The 15,683-nt window shown below is 46.3% G+C and overlaps 1 protein-coding gene across 3 annotated transcripts; it reads right to left on the reverse strand.

Moving 5' to 3' along the window:
* Window positions 1–123: 123 nt before the first annotated feature.
* Window positions 124–14,668, reverse strand: SEC23B (SEC23 homolog B, COPII coat complex component). Of its 3 annotated transcripts, XM_082301651.1 has the most exons (20): window positions 14,582–14,668; window positions 12,428–12,663; window positions 11,367–11,424; window positions 10,686–10,772; window positions 10,280–10,516; window positions 9,824–9,909; window positions 9,215–9,359; window positions 8,505–8,663; window positions 7,705–7,820; window positions 6,670–6,793; window positions 6,092–6,172; window positions 5,685–5,774; window positions 5,332–5,438; window positions 5,043–5,196; window positions 3,592–3,669; window positions 3,133–3,294; window positions 2,811–2,897; window positions 1,695–1,850; window positions 817–882; window positions 124–272 (listed from the first exon to the last, which is right to left on the reverse strand). In XM_082301651.1, the coding sequence occupies exons 2-20, from the start codon at window positions 12,646–12,648 to the stop codon at window positions 183–185; spliced, it is 2,304 nt and encodes a 767-aa protein (XP_082157777.1). In that variant the 5' UTR covers window positions 12,649–12,663; window positions 14,582–14,668; the 3' UTR covers window positions 124–182. The 3 variants fall into 3 exon arrangements, with proteins under 3 accessions (XP_082157777.1, XP_082157779.1, XP_082157778.1); XM_082301652.1 differs by lacking the exons at window positions 124–272; window positions 817–882 and having other exon boundaries at window positions 1,714–1,850; window positions 2,811–2,893; XM_082301653.1 differs by lacking the exons at window positions 10,686–10,772; window positions 11,367–11,424; window positions 14,582–14,668 and having other exon boundaries at window positions 12,428–12,507.
* Between the last annotated feature and the right edge of the window lie 1,015 nt (window positions 14,669–15,683).

The following is a 15,683-nucleotide window of genomic DNA, read 5'->3' on the forward strand; positions in this document are numbered from 1 at the left end:
ACAAACAGGAATACAAATAAATTAGAAGGGAGAAGTAAAACACTCTCCCTGAATGTTTATTTCGTGTAACAGTTAAAAACCCTTCTTTAAAAGAGAGAAAAAGAAATGTAAATAAATTGCTCCACTTCTGTCATCAACACGATCCATGTAAATCATCTGCTCCTGCTGCTCGGTTTGATCAGTCACGATGCACTTGAAACTGCCAGCTTTTTTAGGTGGTCCATGAATACCTGGAGACTCACATCATCTGTCAGGATTGGAGCTCCTGATTCCTGCAGAAAAAAATAAAGAAAGAAGGAGCCTAAAATACTGTTGTTAACACGGGACAAACTGAGAGCACATCAAATGCCAGCACTCTGAACTAATTGCCTGCTAAATCAACCACCTTTTTCTTCTGCAAAAGACAGATGCTTCTCTTTGGCAATAGCACTGACATTACCCTCTAGTATAATCTGAACTGCTGCAGGGAAGTCTCTTCTTCCTAAAGCATAAGGAATTTCGCTGCTCAAAGCTCTACACAAACAAGGTAAGCAAAGTGGATATAAAAAGACTCTCCGCTAAATTAGATCTGTATGTATCCGTCTGCTAGTTACTTTTCCAGAATACTGGAAATACATGACATCCAGGCTTGAAAACTGCATTCTGATCATCCACGCTGCCCACCAGTGCTGTTTATCTTATCAACAACCATGATAAGGAATCAAGGACAAACGTAACACCATTCATGGCCACATGGTGAGACAGGATGGCTACTGCACACATAAACACGTACATTTTACAGCATTCCCAAACATGAGCAGCTCTTCCATGGCTTACCTGGCCCCAGGCATAGAGGTTATTGTGGGTCTGAGAAGGATTCACTTTAGACAGGAGGAACCGGGCCTATAAAGACAAAAGATGAGGAGTTTGGTAAAATGAGAGACCTGTCTGCTTCCTCAGGCTTCATCCCATCTTAGATCCATGACCAGCAATGCTCCTGCTTTTGCAAGCAAGGTACTAATTTAACTTTAGCAGGTTTCAATTCCCGAAATAGCCCTGCTCCACAGAAAACTTGTCTCCAAGAGACACAAAGTGCTCTGTTACAGCAGGCTGTGCTCTCCTGGCAGGGCAGCTCTGATTCCGTGAGACAGGAATCCATGGCACAGGAAAAACCAGCACTGTTCCCCCCATGCCACATTTGCTCTTCCGAAAAGAGCTCAGTGCAAGGCCAGTGCAACAGAGTCACATCGAAAATCAACACCAAATCTTTGGTTTGGAGCATCAGCTCCTGCCTCTTCACAGCTACAGACAAGCACAGCGCAACTGTAATTCCAGGAAGAGTGAAAATAGCAACTATTTTATACCCTCATTCAGTGTTTGAGAATGAAGAAACAGATGGTCAGTCATTCAGCATTACTGTCCTAGCAAGCTAACTATAGGCACATAACCAAATCATTTCTTTCTCACCTGTTTGGGGAATAAAAACATATTTAAGTTATTAAGATTTTTTTTTCCACCTTCAGATTTCAAAAGCATATCCAGCAAGGGATCAGCTTATTAAAAGACAGAGTCATAGTAAAAGCTGATGAGAAAATATGCAAGCTCTGTACTTTGAAGAGCTAAATTGTGTTTGACTTACAGAACCATCCTTTCAGAAAAGCAGAATGAGCCATTTGCTCTAGGCAACAACAGTGCTCCTCCAGAAACTTCCTTACCTGACTGCCCCCATGTTCAGTGTGGATGTAACGTGGCATTGGGAATCTGGTCTGCAAGATTTCCTGGGCATCATCCAGTGGGGCTTGCAGGAGGTGCTTGAAGTTTTCATATTCAGGCATATCTTGGTATCCAGCTTTCTGCCACTGTGCAATAGTCTATTGATGGGACAGGAAGAAGAGGAAAACAGAGCAGAGATGACTGCAAGCCTCCCGCTTTTACCCTGCATGTCTTAAGGCCGCAAAATGCTACTGGTACTTCTGCTTAGGAGACAAACACACCTTCACTACTCTGGCTACAACATTACTTTCTGTCCTGAATTTAAGCACAGGCACCCAACACAAAAGCTGGCAGCAGTCTGTGCAGTGCAAGAGCAATTTGTTGAAAATCTTCAGTATGTTTCAGCCTGTGCCAACGCAGAAATGAAGCATTTATAAATTACTGACATTCTGAATCTGACTTGGCCTTACAGTATTTCCAAGGTACATGTATGCAGCAATTGCTCTGTACATACACAGGTCAGACGCTCAGCTCTTCCCTGTCTAAATTTTACACAGCTGCTGAGTGTCTTGCTCTGCAAGAGTAGATAGAAACTGTTAAGGTAACTCTAGGAGATTTTTAGAAAGGGCCAGTACCTAAGCACTTCCCTCAGTCATGAGGGAAGGCATATAGCAGCAGCTTCCAAAACCATCCATTATTTAAAAGCAAAACTGGAAAACTGCCTAACTGATTTAAGAGCGGAGTATGTAAGTGTGAAAACCCTGCAAGCGAAGTCTGTCACCTCTCTGAAAATACTTGCAACTCTGTTAAAATATGTATCATCTTGTAACTGTGCCCTGCTTAATTTCAAGCTTCTCTGGCCTTTTCCAGGCACAGTAAGGGACCACCTTCACGGCCAAGCTAACACAACATCTGCTACTCAGTGCAGAACACATCCTTAGTGATTCCAGTATTATTTTTACTCTGACAGTGGATGGAATTGTATCCCAACAGGCAGCATGCGTATAGCCAGTCATTGTGCTGCGTGGGCTTTGCAAGAAGCTTAACTTCATACTAACAAGCAAGCATGGCAGGAGGGAGGGCGTACAAACAGAGAACGTGAACACATTTCACCATACCTCACCAAGGTAGATAACTATCTGGAAGAAAGTATCCATCAGTAGGATTCTGTCCGGAAGAATACTGCTGCTGTCCAAAAGCACTGGCTGGGGAAAATAAAGAACAAAGTCAGGCACCCCTAAGCTCTCAGATCTCAGGATGCCAGAGAGCAATTTCTACGCCCATCCAAATATAATTTCATATGATCTTGAACAAAAGTACCTTGTCCTTTAATAATTTTTTTAAAAATCTATAGGGGCCTTTTAGCTGCAATAGTGTTACTCTGACTGAATACTCATTATTTTGGGTCGATTCACCTCTTCCTGGGAAACACAGACTCACCTCAGGAGGTCCATGGAAAGAATAAGCATAAAGGATGGGCTGGATCATAATGAGGGACTGGGTCAGATCCTGCCTGGCAAAGTGGTGCCGGTAATAGGAAGATTCATCTGGACTGTTATTGAAGACCTGCAGGAATGGGGAGCGGCGCAGGTGGAAGATGAACTGCACCAGAAAGAGGAGTGAGACAACAAATGTCAGCCAAAGTTGCCAAAACTTCTGGACCCAAGTCCAATATTTTTGAACAGTAAATTCTTTGGAAAAAAGTCTACCCCTTAATAACTCTTCAGACTTCTTCCCTTATCAGTCTCTTGCAGCACTGAACTACAGGACCAGTCCATGAAATTAAAAAAGCACCTGTTCCTCCCTTGCTGAATCTGATAAATAGTACAAGATGTTTTATCATCATTCCCACTCATCCCTGCACACTTTTCCCATGGCTGTGAGAAGTGACATTCTTACCTGAGGATACAATGAAAATGATTCTGACAGCCTAAAGGAGTTGGGATCATCTTTGTTGTATTGTCCAAATTTCTGACACTGTTGGAAGCAAAATGGATACTTTGGTTATTTCTCTATTTTTTCTATTTTTTTCTTTTTTTAGAATTCTTTCTTTCTAGCAGGGTGTTCTTTTGTTAATTTTTAAACAATCAAGGCATGAACCTGACAAGAACAAGTACTACAACATTTACAGGCTATTTTTCTTTAAGTGAGTGGTTTCTTTGTCTTACTGGAATGAGAATGAAGATGCAATCTATTTTGATATATATATATTAATAAAATCTAGATTTGAAATTATCCAAGAATGAAAGAAATGGTGCTTCTACAGCACTACCCATTTTTTCCCATTAATTCAGAGCTACTACATTACACCTAAACTGCTTTGTACACTATGAAGCACTTCTGCAGCAACTACTTCTTGCAGAACAGCAGCAGACCAGCATTTGACCAACTGAAAAAAAAGCATCAGTTGCACCAAAAAAAAGTAGCAATTGTTTTAGGAATCAAACTCTAAATGATCCCACAGTTGTTTCAGCACACAGCATGTTCCTATTTGTGCTTGTGCTCAAATCTCTATTTGACTGGCCCTGGTTTTTTAGGGTCTGATGTGCCATATTGTGTCAGTACCAACCCCACATGGGAGTTTGGACAAGGCCAACAGTGACTTAGACTTGGCCTTGTGAAATTGAAAGCAAGAGACAGTAGGAGGTTGCAGAATTAATTCAGATTACTACCCTGAAATTGGCCCACATCTGAATGCTGTGTCCAGTTTTGGGCTCTCCAGTGCAAGACAGACATGGATATATTGGATTAGGTGTAGTAGAGACCACCAAAGTTAGTCAGGGGTTGGAGCATCTTATGAAGAAAGTGAGGCTGAAGAAGCTGGATTTGTTCAGCCTGGGGAAGAGTGGGATCAGGGAGTCAACTCACTGTCTACCTGACTGCAAACTGGGGAAATGGAAATTCTGATCGAGGGATAGAGGCAGGGGAGAGAAGAAAAAAAAAGTGACTGTGATCAGACATTGGAAGAGGCTGTCAAGAAAAGCAAGAGAAATCCCATCTTTGGAGTTCTTCAAAACTCAACTGAACAAGAGTTGGAGCAACCTGCTCTAACTTCAAAGCTGGCCCTACTTTAAGCAGGAGGGTTGAACCAGAGACCTTCCCAGCTGCATTATTCTGTGTTTCATTATGCCTTATTCAATCTCAGGTTTAACCTTTTGAGCATGATGGGATGTTCACCTATTCCATCCCAAATTTGCTGATCACACTGGGTTCTGAGTTATCCCATGCTACAGCTATGTGACCATGACCAGAGCACAAACAAAGCAAGTCAATCTGTAAAAAGACTGCTGTTGTCACTTCCATTTTTACTGAAATTGAGACTGCCCCCAAGCTCAGTGTGTTGGTCTTACCAGCCTGATGAGCTGCCTGTCCAGCCAACGCAGAACATCAGGTCCCTCCTCAGACTCAGCCCTGTACACTCCCAGCCGTGCCATGAGCACGGCAGCAGCCTCCTGGTCAAACGCAGCCTCAATGTGCTGGAGCTGAGTCTGTGCATCTGCCCAGCTGCAGGGTTAGCAAAGGGTTAGTGCCACGTGCATCCATGTGTGCCAGTGCATGCAGCCAACAGCCAGGAATTCCAGCACAGACTGGAGCTGGAGCTGCTGCCACTCTGCCAGAGCACTGGCATGGGGTACTCACTTTCTGGCTATGGTGGTGACACGAATGCGCCTCTGTGTGCTGGAGTGTTGATACTGAGTGACAAACTGCACTGCCCCTCTGCCTCCCTGAGGGATGGGTGCATTGTGCTGCAAATGAAACAAGGTCAGCCGTCAAAACATGATGGCTTTTCCATAGCTCTTCCCAACTGTAACAAGCCCCCACAGCACACAAAAGAAAGAGACAAGCGTGAACAATTCCTGAAATTATTTCCTCATCCTTTGCAACCATCCACCTGCAACACAGGAGATGCCATTGCATTTTCTGGACCTGTAACAAGTAGTTTGGTGTGTAAAAAATATGATTTAAAAAAAAAAAGAGAAGCCAGGACTGACCTGATTTACCACTTCAAAGTAAATGGCTAGAGTTGTACTGGGATCCAGACTACAGATTTTCCATTGAGATGTCCCTCCAATTCCAAGTTCCTGCACAGAATCAAAAAGAAAGCAGCAATTTTCCTCTAGAAGAAGGAAAGGCAAGCTTATGTTAAATCCTGATTAGTGGTACAAGTAATGGGAGGCTTTCTAGATTCCTTATCTTCTGGGTGTGAATGAAGTTACTTGAAGGTCATACAGTTGAAAGAAAGCCTTAGGAAACAAGAATTTAGTCTAGGAAAGGCTGTTATTTCCTAGGGATGTTTTCTTGAAAACTCTGACATTCTAGCTGAGCTATAGGTCTAGACAGAAACTTTGCATTGTTTATTTACTTCTTTATTAAAGATTTTTCCATGTCTGAAACTTACATTTTCAGAGACACATGGCCCCTTGGCATTCAGGGATATACATGGTCCAATGGCTCCTGCAATTTTCAGCTCCCTGGAGGTCTTGAACAAGGTTAAAAAAAAAAAGTTGCTGGTTTTTTTTATGAAGTCAGTCAAATAGAATACACACAGTCTAAATCAGTGGCTCAGCTTTAATGAGATGGTATTTTCCCAGACCCTCGCCTGCTACAATTACTGAAGGTAAGAGAATCTTCAGAGCCACATTTTAACAATGAAGACATATTTATATGGATGAGACAATATGAAACATTCCTTGTTGAGTGAGGAGAGGCTGTTTGAAAATAAAACAAAAACAAAACAAACAAAACAAAACAACCCAAACAACAACAAAAAACCACCCAACGAAACAAAACCCACAAACTTACTAAGCTTCCAAATAAAAATCTCTCCAGTACAGTGCTTCTCCCAAAGAAGCACTATATCTGACCTCAAACATAGACCTTCCTACACCCCAAACACCCCAGAGGCTGAAACTGACTTTTAAATGAACATCATTTGTATTTCCCCATTCCTTCCATCCAACCAAACTAATCTCTCACCTTCACATCCAGATTTGCACCAAAAGCCATCCGAAATTCGCCATTGTAGCCCTTGCTAAATACCCGCTGGAAGGTCTGCTTGAAGAGAGAAGTGTTGAAGGAGTCTCCCATCACCATGTGTCCTCTGGGAAAGAAAAAACAAGGGAACTGAAGCAACTGGGAACTAGAAGTACAAAGGATACATCCCTTCTGACACATGCAAACACATGCAGGTACTGCTTTACAGCATGCCTTTGCACAGGCAGGATTCACACCAGGGAGCGCAGATTCACGGGTGCCTCCTACAAAGCCACACAGGTTAGTGCTCCATCTTTGTCAGTTTGCTTTCTCAAGTCTATTTCTTGCCATTGCTTTAGCTGCCTTCAAAACATTCGTGTTTCAACCCTGGGAAGTTCTTTGCTCAGCCTGCTTTCCCTGAGCAGGGCTGGAACCACCAGGGGTGGCTGCACCACTGCAGCAAGAGAAAGGTGCGTGGGGCTGTGCTGGACCTCCCCAAAGTGCCCTGGCAAACCCAGGCCTGACCAGATGCAGCTCAGTAATACAACCACAGGGTAAAACAGTCTCTCTTCTCCCTGCTAGCACTGAGAGATTATTTACAAACACCTTGCACTTGCAGTAAGACAAGCCAAGTCCCCAAAAGGCCTGGTTTAGCACACAGCCTTCCTCACAGAGACTATTTACCCCTTAGAGATGTTACTTAAAACTGGACCCAGGGAAGCCAAGAATCCCTGGAGAAAGCATAAGCGAGCCATTAAGCAGAGAAAATCTGGCCCACACAAGGAAAGCTTCTACCCACCATCGAGTTTTCTAACAGCAGTGCTAATTCACATGCTGCTTTGAGACTCCAGAAATGTGGACTGGGATCAGGTGAGGCTTGCCATGTAATTCCTGGCAAATTCAAACCACAGTTTAGAACAGAATGATAAAAACCCTCCTGCCCTGACAGCACACTTAACTGCTTTCTGAACCATTCTCCCCCTCTAAAAAAACCCAAAAAGCAGATGCCAGCTGTGTGCTGCCCTGCTGTGACCATACCCAGTGAGGTTAGCACAGCACTTCATCTCCAGCAGCCCTGTCTGGTCCAGCGCACAGGCGTAGATGTCGATGCAGTGCCCGTTGGCCGCAGAGCGGTTGGCCAGAGTCTCGTAGTGCTGGGAACACACATATGCGGGTTAGGAGGCTGCAAGGTGCAGCATTTCTGCTGCTCCCCATCTCAGGCCAACACAAGGTACACATAGGGCAATCACCAGTGCTGTGCTAACTAAACAGATGTTGGCTGCAGCACACTTCTCCCTTCTAGGATGAGGGATGCACTTGGATGAGCCGGAGTTTATTGTCTCAAATACAGAGAGTGCATAAATCACATTGATTCATCTAGTCTGTGATGACTTAGTGGGAACCCAAAGATTTCCAGGTGAGAGTTAAGAGAACAGGTGTCATCCTGCTTTCTCTAAGGTGACAAGCACATTTCATATCTGGCATTTTTACCATTTTAATGGTTGTTTTATATGTCAAGAAGACAAAGAAGGCTTTCTGGAAATGACCAATTCTTGGGAGACAGGCTTTTTCCTCCCTAGAAGGAGATACGATCATGTGGATGAACGAACTCTCCAGCCACCATCAGCTAAGAAACAACACTGAAATACTTTCTTCTCTGAGAAGGCGCAAGACCATGATGGAGAACAAGGAGGAAGTCTTTTTTACCCTTTCCCTTGACCATCCTCATAATTTAACAAAGACTCAGCATTTCAAGAACAACCATGAAACACACATAGTGTTCTGAGACAATATTCAGTTTTAGCTTTTAAAAACACCCAGCATGTACCAACACCTACTTTGGTGGCCTTCTTCATGAACCTTGCATTATCCTTCTCTATGTCATGCCAGGAACGGATGGGTGTTTTCAGTTCATCTCCCACCACCATGCCCGGCCCTTGTGTTGGTGGCCCACCTGTGAACAGCATTATTCTGGCCCCTGTGTTTGGAAATGTACCCTAAAATAAAAACAAACACTTATATCAGAGAGGGGGAGGAGGAAAAAAAAGGGAAACTGATTAAATGGCAACAGTGCTTTCTTTGGGGAAGGGTCTGCGCATGCTTCTGCAATGTCGGTGGGGACCTGTCCCTACTAGAGGCCACCTCGATAATAAAGTGATGCATTTCCTGACAGTCACAGCACTCTGTGAGTTTAAACTCAAACCATGTCAAGCTTCATGTCTTCAAAACAGGAAACAGGCAGTTTCTGTTTTCTTTACTTGTATCTTAGATGGCACTCAGATAAATCCAGTGCATAGTATCACCTCTTGCATGGCAACACACACAAGAACCAGAGACCTTTAAACACCTGCAAATTTTACCATTTAGATGGAACCTTCCAGCCCACTCTACATCAGCTGGTGCTAGCACAGCTCAAGTGTCAGTAGAGACAAATTGCACCTCTGCACCCCACTGTAACCCAGCTGCACTAACACCAGCACTCATCTCAGCAAGCACTGTCACGTGCTTACCATGACCTGCTTGTCTCAAACAACAGCATTAAAAGTACCTCCAATAAGCCAACTGCAATTGAAAGAGCCACTCCTGTAGAACGTAAAGGTCTCTTTCCCTGGGTCACTGGCCATGGGTCCCTTTGCAGCTCTCCAAGCAGATCTGTTAAATTCATGTCAATCTTATGCACGGGCTGTAGGAACCTGCAAAAATTCAAATACAATGTTTTCCTGCCTCTAAGTTCAGAGAAGGAAAAAAGTGCCTCTCTGTTCCTGGCACACATAAATTGCTCTGAGACAGTAATAAGAAGTAGAGAGATGCAGCAGGTTGCCTTCTTGCATCCAAACTTTCCAAGATAACAAGCCTGTGCAAAATAAAAAATTTGATCAAAGTAAGATATCAGGAACTGACAAGAAGGCAAAGTCACATAAAGAACAGGAAAGAAGTTCAAAGGTGAGTTAATTTGCTGAAAGGCGTTAAGAGCTGCCACTGAAAAAGAGGAGCTGAGAAAGAGGAAACTGTTTTCAATAGAGGTAAGGAACTATGACAAGACAATACTATTTAAATCTTCTTTCCCCTCTCAGGAAACACAGGGTTAGAAGTGACCTACAGGCATAAAGGGACATAAAACATCTGCCCTGCTGTGTGCTGTGCTGGTGAAGCTTACCTGCTGGAAATAACAGGTTGCTCTGGGGTCTGAAGAGGTCTCCCCTGTTGCATGGGGACAGCTGGCCTTGAAAGCCCAAGCATATCCTAGAGAACAGTAAAGAGGAGGCAGAGGAGATGTACTATTCAAACACTAAACATATTATTTATATTATTATTTAATATACCCTGAGCCCCGCAATACTGCAGCATTAAATATACTTAAACCTGTAAAACTGCTCATCTTTGCACTGCCATTAGGAATGGATCATGGGTCTATTATGTGAGATACACAAACTCAGCCTTGAACGAGCTTCCAAGAAATTTACAAAGGCAAAAAGACACGACAGATACTGGGAGGGCAACAGGCTCACAGTAAAGAGCACTGAGCCCTCCTTTCTCCCAGAGAGCCCTGTGCTTGAGAGCCCAACAGAGCTGAGAGGTACAAGCCCCTGCCCTGAGGGAAGGCAGAGCACACCTGTATTTGCTTGGCTGTCAGGTCCTTGGTGCCCCGGAACACGTAGCTCTTGGAAATCCCTTCGCAGCTCAGCTCATGAACCTGGACCATCCTGCCGAACGTGATGAGCCCCACCAGGGCATCAGGAGGCAGCAGGCTCAGGGACATTTGCAGGGACTCCTTCAGGGCCTGCAAATCCTCCTCCTCCAAGCACGTGTCCACAACATACAGGAAGATCAACGGTGTCTGTGGACCTCGCTGATGTGGGAAGACATGACATTTTATAAAGCCTCCAGCCAAGGAGGCTTCTTAAGCACCTTGCAGACATGTTATTTATTTGCATTATCCTAAGAAAATTTTACACATATGTCATCTGTCACAAACAAGACAATTCTGGGGGCTTCAAACTCGCCTGTGGTTCATTTACCTGCACTATATATTCAATTGTTGAAAACTGAGGCATAAGCTCTGCTGGTTGATTGACTTCAGAAATGCCTGCATATGCTGGTGGGAACTGAAAGAGAGAACAAAAAATTAGGACAAGGAAGTTGCAGGACAAAAATGTAGGGCTCTCCTCAGCAGTTCAGAGCCTGCCCTGCAGATGATGTGGTTATTCAACTCTTTATTTACTGACACTGCACCAATCTGATTAATTCATGACAAGAAACCCACAGTGCTGTTTTCCTAAGCACAGACAACAAGTGGGCAGCAGGATGGACAGCTGCTCAATCCAGTGTAAATAAAAGGTAAGACTACAGCAGCAACAATGTATTAGTTGAAATGATTTTAGCCATACAATAATTTATGATGGCAAAAGTCTACTCAAATCTAATGAATTTCATATTCTGCAAGAATAGTAAATATCAAATGCAAAAAACACACTAGGACACATGGAACAAAATAGCATTTTTATCTCCTTCCTATGCTCTGCATGCCAGTAAAATCACTGACAAGATGTGAGGTAAAGCAGACTGTACTCTGGCCTGGGTTCAGCAACAGAAGAAGGCCAAGAGAAGGGATCTAGAGAAGCAGAATTTATGCTTAATGTCCAGGGAAGGCCATCAATAAAATGTTCACGGAAAAGGTGGAAGTGCTTTTTCCAACTTACCTGGTTTCTCTGAAAACAGAAGTTACAAGCCCAAAGCTTGGCCCGATAATCAACTTGGCTGCAAGGGAAAGATGAGGCATTGGCGTGACTTCAGGAAAAATATACAGCACAGCTTCACAACTAATTCATTAATCTATGCTGGTTCACAGCACTGAGTAAGAAACAGACACTCCAGCTTGAACAGCAAGTGTTTTAGGGATTCAGGCTCTTGTTCTGTTACCAGGAAGTTTATTAGCTTGTCCAGCCCTGCCATTTCCAGGCTTGTCAGCATGAGAGACCACTGACAGCTCTCTGAAGCTTAGCCCTTGGCAGACGCAGACACAGACCTGGGTCTAATCATCCTTTCACTACACTTAGGCTTATCTCATTGTCTTATTGTTTGTGCAGCTGTAGCACACAAGTGCTCCAGTCTCAGAGCAGCAGGAGCCATCCACCCAGATCCTGTGCAAACACAGAACAAACAGGCTGTTCCCTGTCCCACAGTTTACTCTCCTCAGCCCGTTACAACATCCTGCTAGTGCAGGATGCCTTGCCACGTTCTCATTCCATGGCTTTGATCTTGTTTCACTTCCTCTTGCTGGTATTCCCTGCTTTTTCTCAGTCCAACACCACACTCTGAGTATGCATGATCATCACATGATTTTGGGACCAAGATATTCCTCTAAAATGACCTCATTATGCTCATACTGGAACTGACCTACAAGTAGCAGGATGTGTAGGAAGCAGGAAAACAAGTGAACGCCACAGTCCAGAGCACAATAACAGTATAATGGGTATCTTTGTTTATTACCAGTTTCCACATTCACCACAAAATTCTCTGGGATGGTGAGAGGACTCTCTGACTTAACAGCCTCCCCAAAGACCCTCTGGTCTCTTTTGCTCTTGCCAGTTCTAATAACAGGAATGTTGGTGTATAGATTTTAACAAGCCTACCACATCAAAATGAAAGAGGCTGCCAGGCACTGGGCAGAGAAAAAGGGGAATAAGGAAGTAGTGAAGTTCAGATGAAAAATCAGGTACTATCCAGCCTCTCCTAACATCCCCAGCCAAGCAACTCCTACCAGAGTGGGTTGAGCACAGCTTTGCAGGTTGGCCTGCTGCAAAGCACTGGTTCATACTGCACAGGGGGCAGGTCCAGACGCTCCTTCAGCGGGGTCAGGAGACAGGCCAGGGGCACAACCATCCTTGTGGCCTCCAGCCTGCTGGAGGGCCACACGTTCCAGCTGAAGCGCACTCCGTCACGCTCCTCATTCTGCTGGATGAACTCCAGGTACGTTGCCATGGCCCTGCAGAAGTTCTGGAAGGACAGAAGAAGGCACGTTCAGGCAGCAGCCACTTGTGTGGACAACGGGCCTGTAAAGGAGCTCAGCAGGTCAGCTACAGGTGAGGGGCACAAGACACTGCAGGAAAAGCCAATGCAGTACAATTAATTAATCCCATTATCAAATGAACCATGTGACTCCATTAATGTCTTCTGTCCAGTGCTCTCATGAACATTACAGCCAATTAAAACACCACCAAATCCAACAAAGAAACAAGGAAAGCTGACACTCAAAGTCAGAATGCAAGGGTTGTTTTTTTCTTATGATTCACATTTAATATCTCAATACCCAGCCAGCCTCATGGTGACCTCAAGGCAGTCCTGCCTGACTGGGTCAGTAAAGGAAAACAGGGCAGATTTGCAACACATCCTGGAGCCTTCAGCTGAAACACTGCAGGGAGGACGAGTCTGAGACCAAAACAATCATGAATGTCACCAGGCTTCCAGCCTGACCTGCTTACAAAGGGAAAGGACTACATGACAAAACGTCAAAAAAGATCTTTTGGACACCCATTCTGCATGGCATCATTGTCCCACTGCCAGTAAGGAAGGAATTGAGAGTACAGCAGACTTCAGAAAACATCAAGGAGGAATATCCCCAACACAGCAGAGGAGTTACTCTCTGTGTTGCCTTACTGAACTCTTTAAAATAAGACACAAACAAGAGCTTCCAGGCCATCATTACCTTTGACTTCTCTGAGAAAGGCAAGGACAAGCCTACCAAAAATCTTATTTGTCAAATCCAGACCACAAACACCACACAGCACTAGCAGCAATTCACAGAGCCAAAAGCAGCAGCTCCACAACCTGCTTCAGACAAGGAAACTCAGAGGCTCACCTACAGCTGCAGGTGCTCCAGGATTACCTTACACCTGGTCCTCACTGCAGGTGGGAAATTCAGGAGGGCCACGCACATGAAAAATCAGAAGCATCACCTCCCCGCAGAGGAGAAGAAGCTTTGGTGTAACATATTCCTACAGAACTCCAAATTCACTGTCATTTTTTCTTCCTTGCTATGAAGGATGTAAATCAAGCTTAGGGAGAACTGTCCTATAATTCCAACCCCTCTCTGGATGAACAAACAGAAGGGCTCACAATACATCCCCACCACAAATAGGTCTGCCGGGGTGAAAAGGCAGAGCTGACTCTGCCTGTAAAAGATCTTTCGCATCAGAACAGCAAGACAAATATTTGACATCTCAGGTATGCAGCACAGCCACAGGGCAAATTTATTCCACGTTCCTCCAACTGTAGCCCAGCACCACTTCCCTGCCCCAGGCAGAGGCCCGACTGCCATGCTGCGTTTGACGTGGGCTGTGGCCCTACTCTGGGGTCCGGACAGCAGGAGGAGAGGGGTCATCACCCAGCTGCTGCGCTTGGAATGGCTACAGGGGACACCACAGATCCCCCGTGCAGCCATAGGTGCCACCTCCGCCCCCCAGACCACCGATCCCCAGCACGGCCACAGGGCAAAGCACGGACCCGCCGCACTGCTACAGGCGGCACTGCTGACCCTCCACGGCGGACACGGCTGACCCCAGCCCTGCCCTGGGGGACACTGCCGATCCCCATCCCGGGCAAAGGGAACACCGCCGAGCTCCCGTGCTGCTCTGTGGGACATTGCTGACCCCCCATGCAAGCACCGCGGCAGGAGACACCATTGACCATACTCAACGCCTCTTCAGGGGACACCACCGACTGCCCCCTCCACACCTTCCCGTAGGAGACACCACTGACCCCCCAGCACCCCTCACAGGGGACGGCCCCGACCCCTTCCCCCTCACAGGGGTCGTCACTGACCCGCCCCCCGCCGCCTCCCCTCGGGGGACACGGACCACCGCCACCGCCGCCACCGCCGCCACCGCCCATCCCCTCGGAGCCCCGCCGCTCCCACCTGCCCGCGCCGCTCGCGCCGCTCCCTCCCGGCACGCCCCGCGCGCCCGGTAAGGCCACCTCAGCGGCGCGGGCTGCCCGCAGCCAAGATGGCGGCGGCGGCGGCACACCCGCCCCGCCCCCGCTGAGGCTCCGCCGCCATCTTGGCTAAGGGCACCCCACACCGCCCCTCGGAAGGAGGGGAGCGGCGTGCCCCTAGCGAGCATGGCGGCACGGCAGCGTCCGGGAGCCCATCTTGGCCCAGGGCGGCAGGTTCCGCGTTGGAATGGCGACGGACTGGGCGTCCCTGCGGAGTGTGGGGTGCGATGTCGCGTTCCTGCTCTGGCACGGCATGAGGGAAGCAGCTCTGCCCTCGAGGGGCTCGGATGCTTGGGAGCTGCTGTCGTGTTCAGCAGGGAGCATAGAACTTCCTGGGAAGAGGTTATCAGTAACACTCCACTAATGACACAGAGACACTTTTTAAAGAAATAAACTGCGAGCCCCACACAGTCTCCCCCTGTCACAGTTCTCGGCTTCTCTCTCGGGCCGAGGGTTCTGTCCCCGGGCACGTTGGCTCGGCAAGGCACACTGGGCAAAGTCATGAGGCCATCCAGCCCAGCAGCAAGGCAGGGACAATCCATCAGATTTTCCTCCTGCTCTGTTCCCTGAAACAATTTTACCCCCACATCTGCTTGAGGCCACAGTGGTTCATTACTCTGCCAGGAAATCTGTATCCCAGCCTACTGGGAAGACCCCTGCAGTGCCCAGACCCTCTGGAGAGGAGAGGTCCAAGAATGGACACAATTTTCAGGGATATGAGGTAGAAGTTTAGCACACCTGACTTGCCCCAGGAATTTGTCTCTGCCTTGAAACTAAGCAAATATGTTTCCTCTTTCATTGCTTCCATCTTCTGTTGCTTCCCAGAGTCTCTTCCAAAGCCAAGGAGGAAAAGCCTTTTCCCAGTGAGCCCAAGGCAGAAATCCTCCCCTGCAGCTTTGTGTGAAGCCACGCAAGTGAGATTTGTCCTATCTGAATGCACGGACCTGAATCCATTGCAGACTTTCACACGTATTCGAGCGGCAAAGGCATTGCAGTGAAATACCTCAATGTGCTTCTAATAATTT

Source organism: Coloeus monedula (genome assembly GCF_965178545.1).
Source record: "Coloeus monedula genome assembly, chromosome: 2".
Lineage (NCBI taxonomy): Eukaryota > Metazoa > Chordata > Aves > Passeriformes > Corvidae > Coloeus > Coloeus monedula.

Coding starts and splice junctions, on each gene's coding strand:
- SEC23B (XM_082301651.1), bottom strand. CDS start 12,648: ATGGCAACGTACCTGGAGTTCATCCAGCAGAATGAGGAGCGTGACGGA. Junction 9,910..10,279: donor TGACAGCCAAGCAAATACAG/GTGTGCTCTGCC, acceptor ACTGTTCTCTAG/GATATGCTTGGGCTTTCAAG. Junction 2,898..3,132: donor CTTTCCATGGACCTCCTGAG/GTGAGTCTGTGT, acceptor TATTTTCCCCAG/CCAGTGCTTTTGGACAGCAG.